This window comes from Eschrichtius robustus, chromosome 11, assembly GCF_028021215.1.
Source record: "Eschrichtius robustus isolate mEscRob2 chromosome 11, mEscRob2.pri, whole genome shotgun sequence".
In the NCBI taxonomy this organism is placed as follows: Eukaryota; Metazoa; Chordata; class Mammalia; order Artiodactyla; family Eschrichtiidae; genus Eschrichtius; species Eschrichtius robustus.
Window position 1 is genome coordinate 21,530,432 of NC_090834.1, and position 16,377 is coordinate 21,546,808.

The 16,377-nt window shown below is 34.5% G+C and overlaps 1 protein-coding gene across 1 annotated transcript in view; it reads right to left on the reverse strand.

Moving 5' to 3' along the window:
• The window catches only part of RDX (radixin), a 69,871-nt gene that overhangs the window by 21,825 nt on the left and 31,669 nt on the right, over positions 1 to 16,377 (reverse strand). Inside the window, exons 4-10 of the mRNA XM_068554348.1 lie at positions 14,184 to 14,279; positions 13,389 to 13,663; positions 8,013 to 8,096; positions 7,661 to 7,807; positions 6,420 to 6,516; positions 5,381 to 5,544; positions 105 to 235 (exon numbers count right to left, since the gene is read on the reverse strand). Coding sequence (XP_068410449.1) covers positions 105 to 235; positions 5,381 to 5,544; positions 6,420 to 6,516; positions 7,661 to 7,807; positions 8,013 to 8,096; positions 13,389 to 13,663; positions 14,184 to 14,279 — 994 coding nt within the window. The remainder of the gene's footprint in view (positions 1 to 104; positions 236 to 5,380; positions 5,545 to 6,419; positions 6,517 to 7,660; positions 7,808 to 8,012; positions 8,097 to 13,388; positions 13,664 to 14,183; positions 14,280 to 16,377) is intronic.

Here is a 16,377-nt window from a genome sequence, read left to right on the forward strand (position 1 = left end):
TAATTATTCTAGATAAGACAAATAAGATTTAACAGTAGTAAGAAATACTATTAGCTGATGACAGAGCAACAATGTTGAATCCAGTGTCAAAAAGAAACTTTTACCTTTCTGGGCTTTCATTGTCTGTTCTTCAATTTGCCTCAGACGTTCCATTAGCTCTTCCTTTTCACGTTCTATTCTTTCTTTTTCCTTTTCTGCTATTTCTCTTTTCTTCTTTTCATTCTCTAATTGTGCCCTTGAAAGAAATTACAATTGTGCTGTCACAAATTAATATATGCAAATATTCATATGAAGCCTAAGTACTAGCTATGGATCAACTAAGAAGAAACTACAGCATAAATATTTTCAGAGTCCTCATTATACTCAGATTTGTTCAAAACTCATATAGTTAAGAATATAGGACTACACTGTTAACATACACAATTGTGAGGTTGCAAAAATTTAGTCAATGACTGTTTAAAATGAACTCTTGACAGTAAATTATGTCAGCACAAAACGAGTTAACTGCACAGCTGCTATACCCAAGGACATGCCTTCTTTAGATTAGCAGAAGCCCTCCACTGGGGGAAGTAACAAAGGGTTGAAGGGAGTAAACAAGGCTATTTCACTTTAAACAGCAAAATAACCTGGGAGGGCAACAATTTTCAACCATTAACAATTAATTAATAGAAGTTTAATTTCTAAGGTAGTACCAACTTATGCTTAGATACAAGATGACAAACCAGTTTAATCTCCTTTGACAAATCCCTTAGAATGACAGTATGTATCTAAATATAGCCAAATTCACTCATCAAACATCTACCAAGGGCCTACTGTGGGTCGGACTCTATGTTGAGGGCCAGAAGTATAATGATGAATAAGAGACCCTATGTTAATTATCAGATAATACTGTCTACTTTAATGGGAATAATTTTCTCTCGTTAAAAAAAAATCGATTACGATTTCATCTGACACTTACCTGAATATACCTAAATATTTCTAAAAGACACTGCTGCCATTTGATGTCAATTCTGAATTTCAGGCCCAAACCATGTAGTTTCTCAACCTGCAGTCTCTGATAAGCTTACCAGCAAAGTTTTATTATCAATTCCTTACTCAGTAAACCTAAACTTAAAAATTCCTACAGCTCCTAGTACCTATATGCCTCCAACATGAAAAGAGAATCAACCCAGCTTTGGGATAAACAGGTACAGTTGTGGCAAGTCGGCAAGAGACAGACCCTTAAGTGTAAGGGTGACCATACCTCCCCAGCTGGTTTTAATGAATCCTCACAGCACTTAATAATCTAGGGCTTGGAGTTCATTCATGCGAGGGGAGCTCCACCTCTGTTCTAGAATTCCCTACAAGGTACTTTCTCAACAGCCAGGAGTCAATAACTAAGCACCCCTCTGCCGCCAAGACTTGGACTCACTCTGCAGCACATTCACCTCTTTCTTCCTATCCTATTCAACCTGTAAGAGTACACACAGGTAAAGAGATGTAAGAATTTGGGAGCCCCCACCCCTCTAGAAGACAGGGGTGCTTGAGGTTTAAGGAAATGTTTGAGTTTCCCAACCTCCTTGAGCAAAGCAAGGGCCTGGTGGCCTCCACAGAGGCTGCTGACCTTTCTGTACTCTTTAGAAAGCTGAAAAGGCAGGCTTGATTGTGAAAGCAAGAGCACAGTACTTTTCAAGGAATTGCTAGCATAGCCAAGAGCTACTTTTTTTCGTGCCAGGCTGTCTGCTACTCTAAGATGCTGAATAGCCTAGCCCCAACATTCCCCAGCCTCTGCTCAATCAAATCCAGCGTTGCCACAGTTCTCCAAGACAGTTAGTTACCTTCCTCCCTCCCTCCCTGAGGCCCTGAGACACTTTATGAGGACTTACACCACAAAACAGATCTCAAGACTAAAGGCTGTAATAATATTCCATGAACTCAGAACCTTTCAGGTCCAGCTCTGGCACACAGATGGCCCCTTCTGGAGATAGGCACTGGTGTTATTTAGCTTTTCCCTATTGATGTTTCATTTGTTCATCCTCAAGGATGGAGGTAAAGGAGATATGGAAGCAGGAAATAAGACAGAAGGTAACAAGCAAGTCGGGGGGAAAATTTAGTCTTTGTACTGAAAAATGGAATAAATGTATAGCCGATATTTAACTTGACTATAATATTTAAAGCATTTTGCAAAGTTTACTCTGCTGCGCTCTTATGAGGCTTGTGTCTCATATCTTAATAAGAATTCTCGCCTGACTACAGCCATCACCAACTAACATCCCATTCAATTAATACAAATGCCTTTGGCTCTCCACATTTCTTAGTGATACCTAGTTTTTGCAGGCCTGTCTTGTCTCCCTTACGAAATTGAAAAAGCTTGCTTCTCCCCTAAACATTGTTGGAGGACCAAACTGGTCCATTCACAGGCCACTAGGCATGCCGTGCATATCCTTATCTTTACACATTTGCTTAGGTTGGCTTCATCTTCTGAAAATATCTTACCCCTGTCTCTAACTCTCAAAATGAAGTCCCACTTTCCCCATGGAGCAAGCCTCTTGTGATTACTCTAAACCACAGATGTAAATATTTTTACTTAGAGTTTGGATTCGGAAACACTCATTTGACCAAGCTGTTCTATTTTAAGAAATAAATAACATATTAATAAACTATCAATTCTCTGTACTAATATACAAAAAATATTTTAGAATATACTACTTTTTAAAGAATATCAGATGGCCTCAATTACATTTTTCTTAAAGTGAAGATTAAAACTAACATATTCAGACTAACTTCTCAAACTAACTTCTATTCAGACTATGTATTAATAATATTAAGAATTATTTACTGCTACTACTTATTAAAAACATCAGGTACTTTGCTAAATGTTTCTATACTGACACTAGTATTTCTCACAAAAACTCCTAAAAGTAGGACTATTATTTTCATAGTAAGGGCAAGAGAACAGTGGGTCAGAAGTTACTTTTCAACAAGTGTCAGAAGAGAATTCAAACCCAGATTTATTTCATTCCAAAGCCTGTTTTCTTTGCATGACACCAGCTGAGTCCTAGTGATACAGGCAGCCAGCCATGACACAGAATATCCCATAGCTAACCTACAACTGACATGTAGGTATCTGGCTCTAAACTGTAAACTCAATTCAATTTGGATGCAAATAACTTAAGAACACAGACTACAGGGACCAATAACCCATGGAAATAAGATCATTTTCACTATAAGAAAAAAAGCTATCAGAGTTATGGGGAGAGAATATGGCCACATATGCCAACATACTGTAGGGAAAGAGGCCTCTTGCTGCCCCTTCCCAGCTACTGTTCTTGCCCAAGAGATTCCAGCAGCACAGGCAGCATATCTCTGAGCATTCCCCCAAGTATGTCTGCTGGCTACTTTGTCACTGGGCTTGACCAAAATTGTTTCCACATACACAGCTGTCATTTCTCTCTGACCTGTAAAGCAGGGAATAAATGAAGACTTGGAATGCCATTTCTGAAAGACTGCCAATCCCTATGTGGCTGGACTAATAAAAAACATCCTCTAGGCATTCAAATGAATTAAACAACTACCGAATTCCTACTGTGTACAAAGCAGTCAATAAATGCTTGCTAATGAAATGCTGGAACCTTTCATGGAATCCAAGAAAGGAACCATGGGGTTGTTACTGTTTAAAAAAAAAAAAAGAAAGAAAGAAACTTAAAATCTTCCACTTTCATCTAGGCCTTAGACTAACTAAAATATAGCACCATCAACAAATGGTGTTTATTAATTATACTACACTCCTCTCTATGTGTGAGAAACAAAAGAAAAATAGACAAATATATTTACGTTAAGAATGTAAATAATACATCAACATCATAGACAAGCAGATTGGTCAGGACATATTACGGCTTGATGAGTATGAGATATAATTTCTCATTTAACTCAAATAGGAGACTTTAGAGGGATGGGAAGGGAAGGAAGGAAGAAAGAGAGGGTGAGGGTGAGGGGGAGAGAGAGAACGAGAAAAAAAAAAGTTTTGTCTTTGAGAGAGAGAGGGAAAGGCTATGCTGGATAAGCAAAGAGAGAAAGTAAAGCCCAATACAGAACTATGTTAAAAAGTAGGTAAGACTAGAACTACAATGTGATTCTAAGCTACATGAGAGCAGTGAAAAATGACAGAGCCCAAAGTAACATTCCAACTTAGCATCTTTAATGGTGGGGTCAGGAATTACCGGAAAGTTTCATGCCTGTATAAAAAATGTTTTGTGAAGCAGTAAACTTCTCGAAGGCAGACAAATTGAGGGGAGCAATGTGAATTACTAAAATATCTGAAATACAGAGAACATTTAAGAAAAAAATAAATCTAATACAAACACTAAAAATATAGGTAGCAAAATTATATCTGGCAGAGGACCAATTTAATTGCTGGATTCAAATCATGTTATTGCCAACATGACACATGTTTTTATATATATGGTTAGGGGTCATCAATTTTTTTTTCTTTAGGACCTACTCTGTTCTTAAATTATTGTGTTATTCTCCAAAGATTTCCTCAATAGAGGTTAACTTTAATTTGGTCTCTAAATTTTTTCAAATAAAGCATAAAGTCTAAATTAATATAGAATCAGATTTAGGAATTATGTTGCTAGACCCAGTAATGTGGTTCCAGGGTCAACAAGGATTTTATTCAGTATTTTTACATTTCAAAAATCTCAATTTAATATATTTAACACCTTTTGATCAAAAGTCTAAGTGAACCATGGTTAAAAATATCAGTGTCATTGGTAGGGAGTGCTATTGTTATTCAGCTCTGTATACTGACTGTTCACTTCAGTTCTACAATGTCACTGACACTGTTTCAAAGCAAATACTCAGCACATTCTTACCCTGAAAAATTAAGACACACAAATCACAAGCAAAACAAACTTGAAAATTTCAAACTACTACATCCATACCAAAGTCTGTCACTAAAAAGCAAGCACAATAAAAGAAAAGCACATCTATGGAGTCACGAAAAGCCATTTTCTCAGAAATATTTGTCAAAGATTTCTAACTTGAAAATTATACATACTCATTTTAAAAGAGGATAGTGATAATACATGCTGCCATTCAATTTTTTAAAAAATATTTATTTATTTGGCTGTGCTGTGTGGTAGCTGCAGCACACAGGATATTTACTTGAAGTATGCGGGATCTAGTTCCCCAACCAGGGATCGAACCCTGGCCCCCTGCATTGGGAGCAGGGAGTCCCAACCACTGGACCACCAGGGAAGTTCCTGTCATTCAATTTTAGTAACAATGAAACTAACGTAAAAATGTAAATTTAGAGTATGTTAAAGAAACTGATGAGGATTCTTAAATTTTAGATAACCTATTCCTATCAATTAAAAATGAAAGGCTATAAATTCCATACCTTTCCAACTGCTTCTGATGTTTCTCCTCCCTCGCCTGAGCCTTCATCTGTTGTACCTCAATAGTATCAGGCTTCCTTCTTCGCATGTATAGTTCATGGTTTCCCATGCATAAGGCCAAAATCCGCTTATTGATTCTCAGACGAGGTGCATAAAAAACAAAATCCTAAACATAAAGGAGCCCAAATTTAAAATCTTCATGAAGGACAGTCTCTCTCACAATAACCTGTACTAAATTTCAACCTGTGCTATGACTTCTAATGTCATATTCCATATAGTTTAGAAATCATAAAATTTCTTCACTCCTCATGTATATGCCATACTTTCACATAACTGGTTCCTCACCTTTTCATTCCCTACCAGTTTCATGGAGAAGCTAATGTTCTTACCCTCTCAGTGCATTAAATGTCATTTATTCTTTTTTCTTCTCCAAACAAACTATGAGCATCAGTTTCTTCACCTCAGAGGAGGATTTTTTGTTTGTTTTGCCTTTTGCCATTAATCTCAAAACTGAACCTTTGTTCAAGGCTGTTAAGCTTTTTAACCTAGAAATGTTCTCCATATCTTTGTCTTTCCAATAACTGAGTTAAAATACTGGAGTATACTTGACACTAGAGGAATCAAAAAATCTATTTAAATATAAAGATTTCTTAAGTTCAAGGCTTCAAGTTATGAAAATACAAAGTTCATAATGCAAAGCTCTTAAACAAGTTAATTTAGAGTAGGGCAACCTCTACTAATTCTAGCCACCAACATGTTTTTTTAAAATAGGAATGCTGATTGTTTTCAACCACCTCCTAATAAATATTACCTACCTTATAGTTAAAACTCAGTTAAAATAAAACTCTGGTAATTTACATGTTGTAAAAAGATTAAAACCTTGTATTTTTAATGTTATTTCATCATTGGGAAAGTTAAACTACGAAAAGAGAATATTCCTCAGAAGCAATTCAATAAATGAATAATGCCATTCTTCAAGTGGTATCATAGCAAAGTGGTAGATATTAGAGTTAATACATAAAATGAAAGAATTTTACTTACAGGTGCCTTTTTGTCAATCGGCTTTATAACAAATTTTTTGTCATTAAATGAAATATTTCTGATTTCACTCCAGGGAAAACCAATTTTAGGTGTTAACCTTAAAAAATGAAAGCATCCCTTAAGATTAATGTATTCTCATTATAAAAAGAAACTGAACCATTCCAGTTAAGTCCAAAGTCCCCTTGTCCGTAATCCCCAATCCCAATCCCTCCCATCTTGAGCTAACCCCTCTTTCACATTCCCCATCTTTATCTGTAGTCATAACTATAATAGGTACTCTTACAGAAACTCATTCAAAAATGTTCTAAAGGAAGAAAAAGAAGAAAAGATTTCATCCACAAAAATTACTCTTGAAGTCATTTTTGCTTTTCAAAGATTTCAAAATTTTCTCTTCTGAATGATATAGCATTTTAACTTGCTTTGTAATATATGAAAAAATATATCAGAGTAAAATTAGTAAAATCCTCTCTTTTGGAGTTATTCTATTTGCTTAGGAATGTGTATTTTATTAGATACTTGTAAATAATGAAAATAAAATTCTGGAGCCAACCCAGAATAAAAAGAAACGTCTTAGGAGAAGGCATTACTGGCACAGACTTGAATGCTTATGTGAGATGGTAAATTAAAGAAAGGAATAAAGCAATTGTAGCTATCATTACTGAAAAGTGCTCTAAGAGTCTGACATATATATTCCTGGTCAATTTCAAAGTAAAATTACACTATTCACTATGCATGATACAGGAGGAATATTCTACTTCATTGATGTCTAAAAATATTCAAAACAATTCCTATAAGATAAATGTTCAAAAAAAGTGTTACAAAATACAGTAAATTATACACCTATTAATTCATTGTCTCACTGCTCCTGATGTATACATGTTAATTTCAATTTCAACCTACATGCCAGGCATAACATTTAAGGAATCACTCTTTATCTACGCGAGAACAAATTTTAATTAAGTTACTAGACATAACTCACAAGACATCAAGAAGCACACTTCAAATAAAAGTCAATCATTCTATTTAAAAAATACACTTGAGAACTCTGAAACTGCAAGATGTTGAGAAAACAGATATATGTTATCTGAGAGCCTATGTGGCACTAACGAATCTTTTAATTTGGGCTGGGGGGGGGAAGCAGTTAAGAGTAATTTAGCCCAAAAAGAACTTTACAAACATAAGAGCAAAGCCATATAGACCAATGAATAATGACTAGTTTACTATGCAACTAATTTACTTACTTGTCATCATGTTCATAAATATTCAGACCCAAAGCATCAACGCCTAGCCACAATTCAGTTCCCTTTTTATTTTTTATTTCAAAATAGTTGACTCCATACATTTCTAGATCCTGTGCAATCTTCAGGTATTCCATCATAGAATCTTCCCTGTTGAAATAAAGCTAATTTTAATATATATAAGTAAAAGTAATACCAAACAAATTACAAAAACACTCTGGATTAAAATTTAGTGCTTTATATTTATTTATATAAGTCAAATAATCTGTTGGGGATAATCTGATGTAATAATAAATGTTATGAAAAAAAAACTTTAATTTGAGAAAAAATACTAAGAAAATAACCACCCAAATACCTTAGCATTCCTCTATGTTCTTCATGCCAGTTCTGTATTCTTTCTCCCCACTGTTCTTTTGTCAGTTTGTGTTGTTCCAGAACACTGCAAGGAAAAAAAAATCTATGAAAATGCCTCTAAGATTCAAACATTCTTTTTAAAAGTCTAGAATCATTCAGTACCTTAACTGTGGTGGCCACACAAAGCTATACACATGATAAAACTGCACAGAATTAACAAATATATACACACAAATGACTACAGTAACACTGATGAAACCTGAATGGGGTCAGTGGATTGCATCAATGTCAACATCCTAGTTGTGATACTGTACTAAAGTCATGCAAGATGTTACCATTACGGAAGGCTGGGAGAAGGATACGCAGGACCCAGACCTCACTATCGTTTTTTACCACTGTGTGTGAATCTACAACTATCTCAAAATAAAAAGATTCTATGACCCTGAAACTATTTCACATAATATATGTTTTTAAGATAGTTATATGGCTAGTTTATGGGAATTCAAATGTTTGAAATGAATAAAATATTGGGCCAAAAAAAGGGAAAACGACTTCCTCATGATTAATAAAAAAAATTAGACAAGAACAGACTGAAAATCAGAATTCTTGGGTCTTAATTCTTCTATGACTCTATGTATTTACTTTCTTTGCTGCTAAATTTAATTTTGTTATTGTCTATCGGTAATACTTTGATATAAGAAGTATACAAGTGAAAAGGCACTTTTTTCACCACCACCCCCAACACTTCAAATAATTTATTAGTTTCTTTTGTATCCTTCCAGTGTTTCTTCTGCAAATGTAAGCAAACACAAACATTCTCATTTTCAACGACTAATATTTTAACACCAAATGAGCAAATTCAGCATGCATATAATTTACCTGCTGTGTTCACTATCCTGCTATGTATTTCTATTCTCCTTGGGAATTATGATGATAATTATCCACCTTTATTGATGAATACTCAGATCCTATTTTACTGATAGCAAAAGCTGTGGTATTAAAATATTATTTTTTTACTATGTAAAAATTTTAAGGTAAACCCACGGATTTCTTAGCAGCATAAAGGAATCTTGGGATATAATCTTCCCTTGGACAAGTTACTCACTATTTAGCGTGAATTCCTTAATGGGGCCTCAGACAGACCATGATGTTTTTACTACACACCACTTTCTCTATGTACCCTCTTTTAAGCTCTTGCTTTTGAGGAGATTTTTGTCTTCCTCTTTACAGCATTTAAGTTTCCACATTTTTCTTGTCTTTATACTCTCTCTTGCCATCTGGCCTCTGTGCTCACCAAGAGGCAAGCCTTGAGGGCATAATCAGTGCAGCCAATTGCAGATATTACAATGTTAACTAAATCTGAAGGTATGGATTAATTAAATTAAATGTCACTAAGATTTATGTTCTAGCTTTTTATATTCTGCATTTCAAATCTCATTCGTTTGCATTTTGTATAATGTGCTTGTATTATTAATCTGCATGACTGGTTTGCAGGTATCCAAAAATTCCCACTTTGGAAAAGAATCTGAAAAAGAATGGATATATATGGATATATATATATATGTATAACTGAACCACTTTGCAGTACACCTGAAACTAACACAACATTGTAAATCAACTATACCCCAATATAAAATTAAAATTAAATTTTAAAAAAAGAGATAAAAACTAAAAAAAAAAAAAAGAAAAAATTCCCACTTTTTTTTCCTTCTGTCCAGGAAAAAGAAGATCTTCTTCACGTTAAGGCTAATCTGTCCCACCTGGCTTTAAATCTGTCTATTTGGGACTTTAAAAGACTTATGCCTCTATTTTCTCAGGATCTTCACTCCATCATTTATTGTCCCCTGCTTACATATAATACCAGATACAGGCATACCACAGAGATATTTTCGGTTCATTTCCAGACCACCACAAGAAAGCAAGTCACACAAATTTTTTGGTTTCCCAGTGCATATAGAGGTTATGGTTATACTATACTGTAGTCTATTAAGTGTGCAATAGCATTACATCCATAGAGACAATGTACATACCTTAATTTAAAAATACTTTATTGCTAAAAAATGCTAACCGCCATCTGAGGCTTCAGGGAGTCATAATCGTTTTGCTAGTGGAGAGTTTGAAATATTGCGAGAGCTACCAAATGTGACACAGAGACATGAAGTGAGCTAAAGCTGCTGGAAAAAATAGTGCTAAAAGACTTGCTTGATGCAGGGTTGCCATGAACCTTCAATTTGTAAAAAACACAATACCTAAAGCACACAATAAAGCAAAGTGCGAAAAAAGGAGGTATGCCTATACGCTTATTTGTGTTAAGAGGGCAAAGATCACATCCATGTTGCTCACCACTTATGCCCAGTGCCAGAACAAAAGAGGCAAAAATCTGTAGAGTGAATAAAGGAATTAATTCTTTTCCATCTTTTAAAGAACATGTCTATAAACTCATGCTTCCCTCCTCTTAGTATTTTTCTGTGTCACAGCCAAATTTCTTTCGTGAACTGTTCATATTCACCATCCTTCATTTCCATACCTCACATCACCACCCCCAGTCCACCACAATCTGGCTTCAACCCCTGACAATCTACTGAAACTGCCCTTATACTACAGATACTTCAAACTCAATAGGTTCAAAACTGAAATCTTCCTCTTCTGAAATGTGTTCCTTCTCCTCTTACCTTGAAAAGGTATTACAAACCACCCAAATGCCCAAGTCAGAAACCTGGTACACAAAAACTTATGTATATCTAGCTCTTTTTAAAAGAGAGGGATACTATCTGGTGGAGCTGATTATTCGTATCAGCAGACTGCTAAACTCTACTGTGGGAGAACAGATTGCTTGTCTGGGTTTTTCAATACAAGAATTATAAACATCCAACAAAATCATCAAATTATTGTGTTTGACTTAGGTTCACCAAATAAGCTGATTACTAATTTTCCCCCAGATACTTAGTGATAAAAGTTTGTTATATACTATACATGGAATAAATCAACAATTGAAGGTATCTTCTCCATTCTAAACCAACAACTTAGTACTGTGACTTTATGAGTCTCTTTTAAACTTAGATAGCTTGAATTAGTCCTCCTTAGACTAACACCTTGAAGGACACCTGACTGGACCTTCAAAGTTAAAGACCAAATCTTGAACAGCATGTGCTATCTTCCTTCTTCTAAACAGAATGGGTTACAGCACATATGCATGTAAAATAAGTTAAATTAATTGTGTTTAAGTGATTCCAGTATCAAAAAAAATTTTTTTTAATCACATGACTATTAAATGTAAGCCAATTACTTCATCTGGTACTCACCCAAACAGCAATCTGATCTAACACTGAAAGAACACCTATGTCATACTTGTTGAGATAAAACATGACTATTTTATGAACAATTAAGAATTTTAAGGGTAATTTTGATTATATATAACAGTTACCTTATGTTCTGATTTAAAAGCTAATCTGCTGGCATTTTACTATATATAAATTATACCTCAATTAAAATAAAAACTTTTAACTGAAATGAAATTCTACTGTACCAGTAATCAGTTACTCGATTTAGTGCTTAAAAAATCTGAGACAAGGAATTTGGGGCTGGAATAATCATCAAAAACAAACAGAGACTAATAAGTATCTCATATTCCTGATTCTTTCAGTGAACAACATGCATTATTTTACCTTCTAAGATAACTATTATTGTTGCAATATTAAAGAGCAGAACAGTATAATATTTAATAACCAATTATTAAAGCTACTGTACTTAAGGGTACCTACAAAGCATACAACAGAATATAATTTATTAGCCAAAAATAATCATTAATGCTTACAACCAAAGGAAATTAATAAAAAGTAGACAAAGTAGTTTTGTCTTTCTTCATATTTAGTACCTATGAAAAAGAAATTACACCTAAGGGCTTAAATACTATGAGGAAGTGATAGAGAACTGAAATTTTAGGTTAATATACAGTTTTGCCTTTAAATAGAAATTTTAAAATTCAGGAATCTGAGCTAAGAATTGTAATAACTTCTCTGGATTCTAAAGAAAAATCCCCATGTACATTCTAGTATCAGGGTCACGTACGCTACTATAATTAAGAACTGAGATATTTAAAAGTAACATTTGATGTACTTTCTAGATTTTATAAATAACACTACCAACTAACACTTGTATTCACAATTAAAACTGTAAAGTACACAGTTCATGAACTGTAATCATAAACAGTAAGGTTGACAGAGCACAACTGTTATCCCCAGTTTGCAGATTCAGACACTGAGGCTTAGAGAGTTTAAGTTATGTACTAAGGCCACATAATTAGCAAAGGGTAGAATCAGCATTCAAAATCTAGGTCTTCTGCTAATGATGTTTTCCTGTGCCATGCTACTTTAAAATAACTGTTATATTGAAACTGAGTCCCCCTAAACCAAGTTCTCTTACTGAGTTTTTGATTAATCTCTCTATCCAAAACTTTATTCCCTTTCCTTGTCTCCTCTGACCTCAATCCTGTGCTAACTGAACACTAATCAACCAAGTCAGATGACTAAAGTTGCTACTGTCCTACTGTCGCTAACATTGTTAATGTACTAAAGTTGCTATTATAGATATCATCATTAATGTACAAACTCAGGTTGTTTCTCCAGGGCAAGATGAGCTAACAGACCCTCAAGCCACGGACCACTGGCCAGAGAATCTTAAACTACAGACTTCTGACTCCCAAACTGTCACAAGACAATGATTAATTCAAGCCTCTTTGTTCTTCCCCTTTAAAAACCCCCTAACTCAAAGACCAAGTGGCAGTGGATCTGAGGCTTGTCTCCCACTCCCTTGCTTGGTACCCTGCAATAAATGCTACACTTTCCTTCACCACAACCAGGTGTCAGTAGACTGGCTTTCCTGCCTGGTCTGGTGAGCAGACCCGAGTTCAGTAGAGACAGCAGTATGCTGCAGATGAGAACAGAGCCCTAGACTAGGAGTCTGAAAACCGAGTTTAAAAAGCCTTTTGAAAAGTTAGAAACTTAATTTTAATTCTATGGAGGAAATATAGCCTGGCACTATTATTATTTTCAAAAGCATTTATTAAGCAACTATCTACCTGTGTGAGAATTTTTACTAATGAGCAACAATAGTCATGTCTTCCTCAAGCCCAAATTATCACTGCCTCCATTTATTGCTTATCTTGTGGGAATGAGAAGAGGCAGAAACTTTAAGTAATTACAGAGTATATAAATCTATGTAGCTTCTGGGTCATAACTTTTAAAATTATACTCTCTGATCCAGCTGGCAACTTAAAAATCTAAAACAAACAAACAACAACAACAAAAAACACAACCATTTACAAACTTCTTAAATATGATTTTTCAGAGACTATAACATAAAAGCACATTTCACTTACCGCTGGGGTAGGAGTCTATCATTAGCCAGGTAGCCTGGCTTATGAATCTCTTTATTAAAATCTCCATACTTGGCTTGGACAGCATAGGAAGCCAAAAGAACTGCAGTTTCTGGTGGACAATATATCTCATCATTTAAGATAGCTTCTTTAACTTGCAAGAAGAAAAGTCTCTGGGTTATTTCTTGAATTAATTCCTCAGAAACATCTTCAGGAAAGAATTTAGCTCTAAATTTGAACTGCAAAGGATTCTCTTTTTTAACATCTTGTTGTGTCACCTGAAACAGTAATTTCAAGTACTGTCAAAAATATTAAGTTCACAATAACTGACCACAGTCACATAAACTTCTCTTTGGAACAAAGTAGGATGTAAAACATAAGTAAGATTCTAAATCTATTAAGATTCTAAACCTGTAAAAAATGTGTGTGTGAAAAAGATTCTATGCTCATGAATGTGACCGGTAGTTCACGATCCTAACTAATACCCAAATTGAAATTTCTCTTGAGAAGCTTATCCTGAAGATGTTTATATTAAGGTCAAAGTACTAAGTAACACCTCATAATATTTTTTACTTCTGAGTTTTCAAATAGGAAAAATGAACATTTCTTTTTTCGAAGATGATAAGTTGATGGTACCTTACTAAATTAAAAGACATGATACCTCTAATGATTCACAGAGATAACTGTAAAAGGAAGCTTGAAATCAGTCAGACTCTGAGCTTTTCTGGCACAAATTGATGACCATGATAATTTCAAAGAACCTTAATTATTAGCTGCATGTTATCATACATGCTTTACCTTTTTATTTAGTTTAAGCCACGTAGAATAGCCCTTGCTGTCCACATACTGCAGCCCAAAAAACCAGACTTCACGCAAACCAACCGTTTTCACCACCTTAAAAAAAAAAAAAAGCCAATTTCAGTTCAACACTCACATTATAACTGGATGGCACTATACTTCAAAAAAAGAACAAAACTACATAGAAATTATAGGTTTATTCTTTTGCTACAGAAAAGATCTTTCCTAAATTTAACATAGTAATTAAAGGAACGTTTCTGAAAATTTAAATTCAGGTTTTGTTTATTAAATTTTGTAGTGTCATTTCAATCTTATTTGATCCACTTTTTTGTATGTCCTTTTCCTTCTTATCTCCCATCATGACCCAAACAGATAAAAAGAAGAATCTGGGGAACAGATACAGAGCTGTCATAATCCCACTTTTCCTATTTCAGTTTAGCACCCCACCCCCAAAACTATATTATTAGGTAACCCAGACAATAGTATCATTTTGGCGATAAGAGTCTCTGAGGACACGTAAATGCCATGCCTCAGGGTATCCAGCTGCTGATTTCACCCCCATTCTTACTTCCCTTCATTCACCAGCATATATTCTATATTCTACCGTCACTGAGCAAAAAACCATCCTTGGAACATGCCATAAATTTTACACTTCTACACCTTTGGCCGTGCTTCTTCCCCTGTCTAGAATGTTTCTTCTGTACTTTTACCACCTGTTAAATAATGGATTCCTCAAGGTCCAGCTCAACTAACGTGAATGAAGCTTTCCTATCATCTAGATAAAATTAATCACTTGATCATTGATAATCCCATAGTACTTTACCTATACTGCTATTTGAACATTTATTTTATCATAATTAACTATTCTTAGTAGAGTGTCTATTTACCCTCCTTGACTGTTTAAAACTAAGGAGAGAGATTATTGCCTTATTCATCTTAATATCCATGTCATCTCCAAGAATGATTAGCCTGTGGTAGGTACTCAGGAGTATTAGGGAAAATAAAGTGGTAAACTAGGATTATTAATCCACACCTAGGATGAGGCCAACAAAAGCATATTTTTAATTCTATATTTAAAATAAAATGAGGAAGGTGAGAGTTTATTAAGATTTTAAAAGCTTTACAAAAAGATTCAACATTAGTTCTTAAGTAATAAACATTCTTGGTTTAAAATAATAAATATTTCTTTTTACTTTTTTTGGCTTTTAAAAACTTTTTATTATTGAAAACTTCAAATATATACAAATAAGCAGTTAGTTAGAATAGTACAACAGTGTAAATGTACTCATCAGTCAGCTTTAATAGATAGAAACTCATGGCCAGTTTTGCTACATCTACAGCACCTCTCCCCTCTCAGATTGTTTTGAAGCATATCCCAGATACACCATTTTATTTGTAAATACTTTATTTTAAAATTCTTAAACATAAGGAGTCTTATAAAAACAAAAATAAAACATTACAATACCATCATCACACCGGAAAGACTTAACAGTAGTTCCCTAATACACTGAAATTTCTGTGGCTATTTTTAAAATATATATTTTTTTACAGTTAATTTGTTCCAGTTAGGATACAAATGAGATTTACAAATTTCATTTGTTTATCATTTTAAGTCATTCACCTCACGACAAATAACTCAATTTCGTTCTTTTTATGTCTGAGTAATAATCCATTTTTTGTATGTGCCACATCTTCTTTATCCATCCATCTGTCGATGGACACTTAGGTTGCTTCCATGTCCTGGCTATTGTAAATAGAGCTGCAATGAACATTGTGGTACACGACTCTTTTTGAATTATGGTTTTCTCAGGGTATATGCCCCGTAGTGGGATTGCTGAGTCACAGAGTAGCTCTATTTTTTAGTATTTTAAGGAACCTCCATACTGTTCTCCACAGTGGCTGTATCAATTTACTTTCCCACCAACAGGGCAGGAGGGTTCCCTTTTCTCCACACCCTCTCCAGCATTTACTGTTTCTACATTTTTTGATGATGGCTACTCTGACTGGTGTGAGGTGATACCTCATTGTGGTTTTGATTTGCATTTCTCTAGTGGTAAGTGATGTTGAGCATCTTTTCATGTATTTGTTGGCCATTTGTATGTCTTCTATGGAGAAATATCTATTTAGGTCTTTTGCCCATTTTTTGATTGTGTTGTTTGTTTTTGTGATATTGAGCTGCATGAGCAGCTTCTAT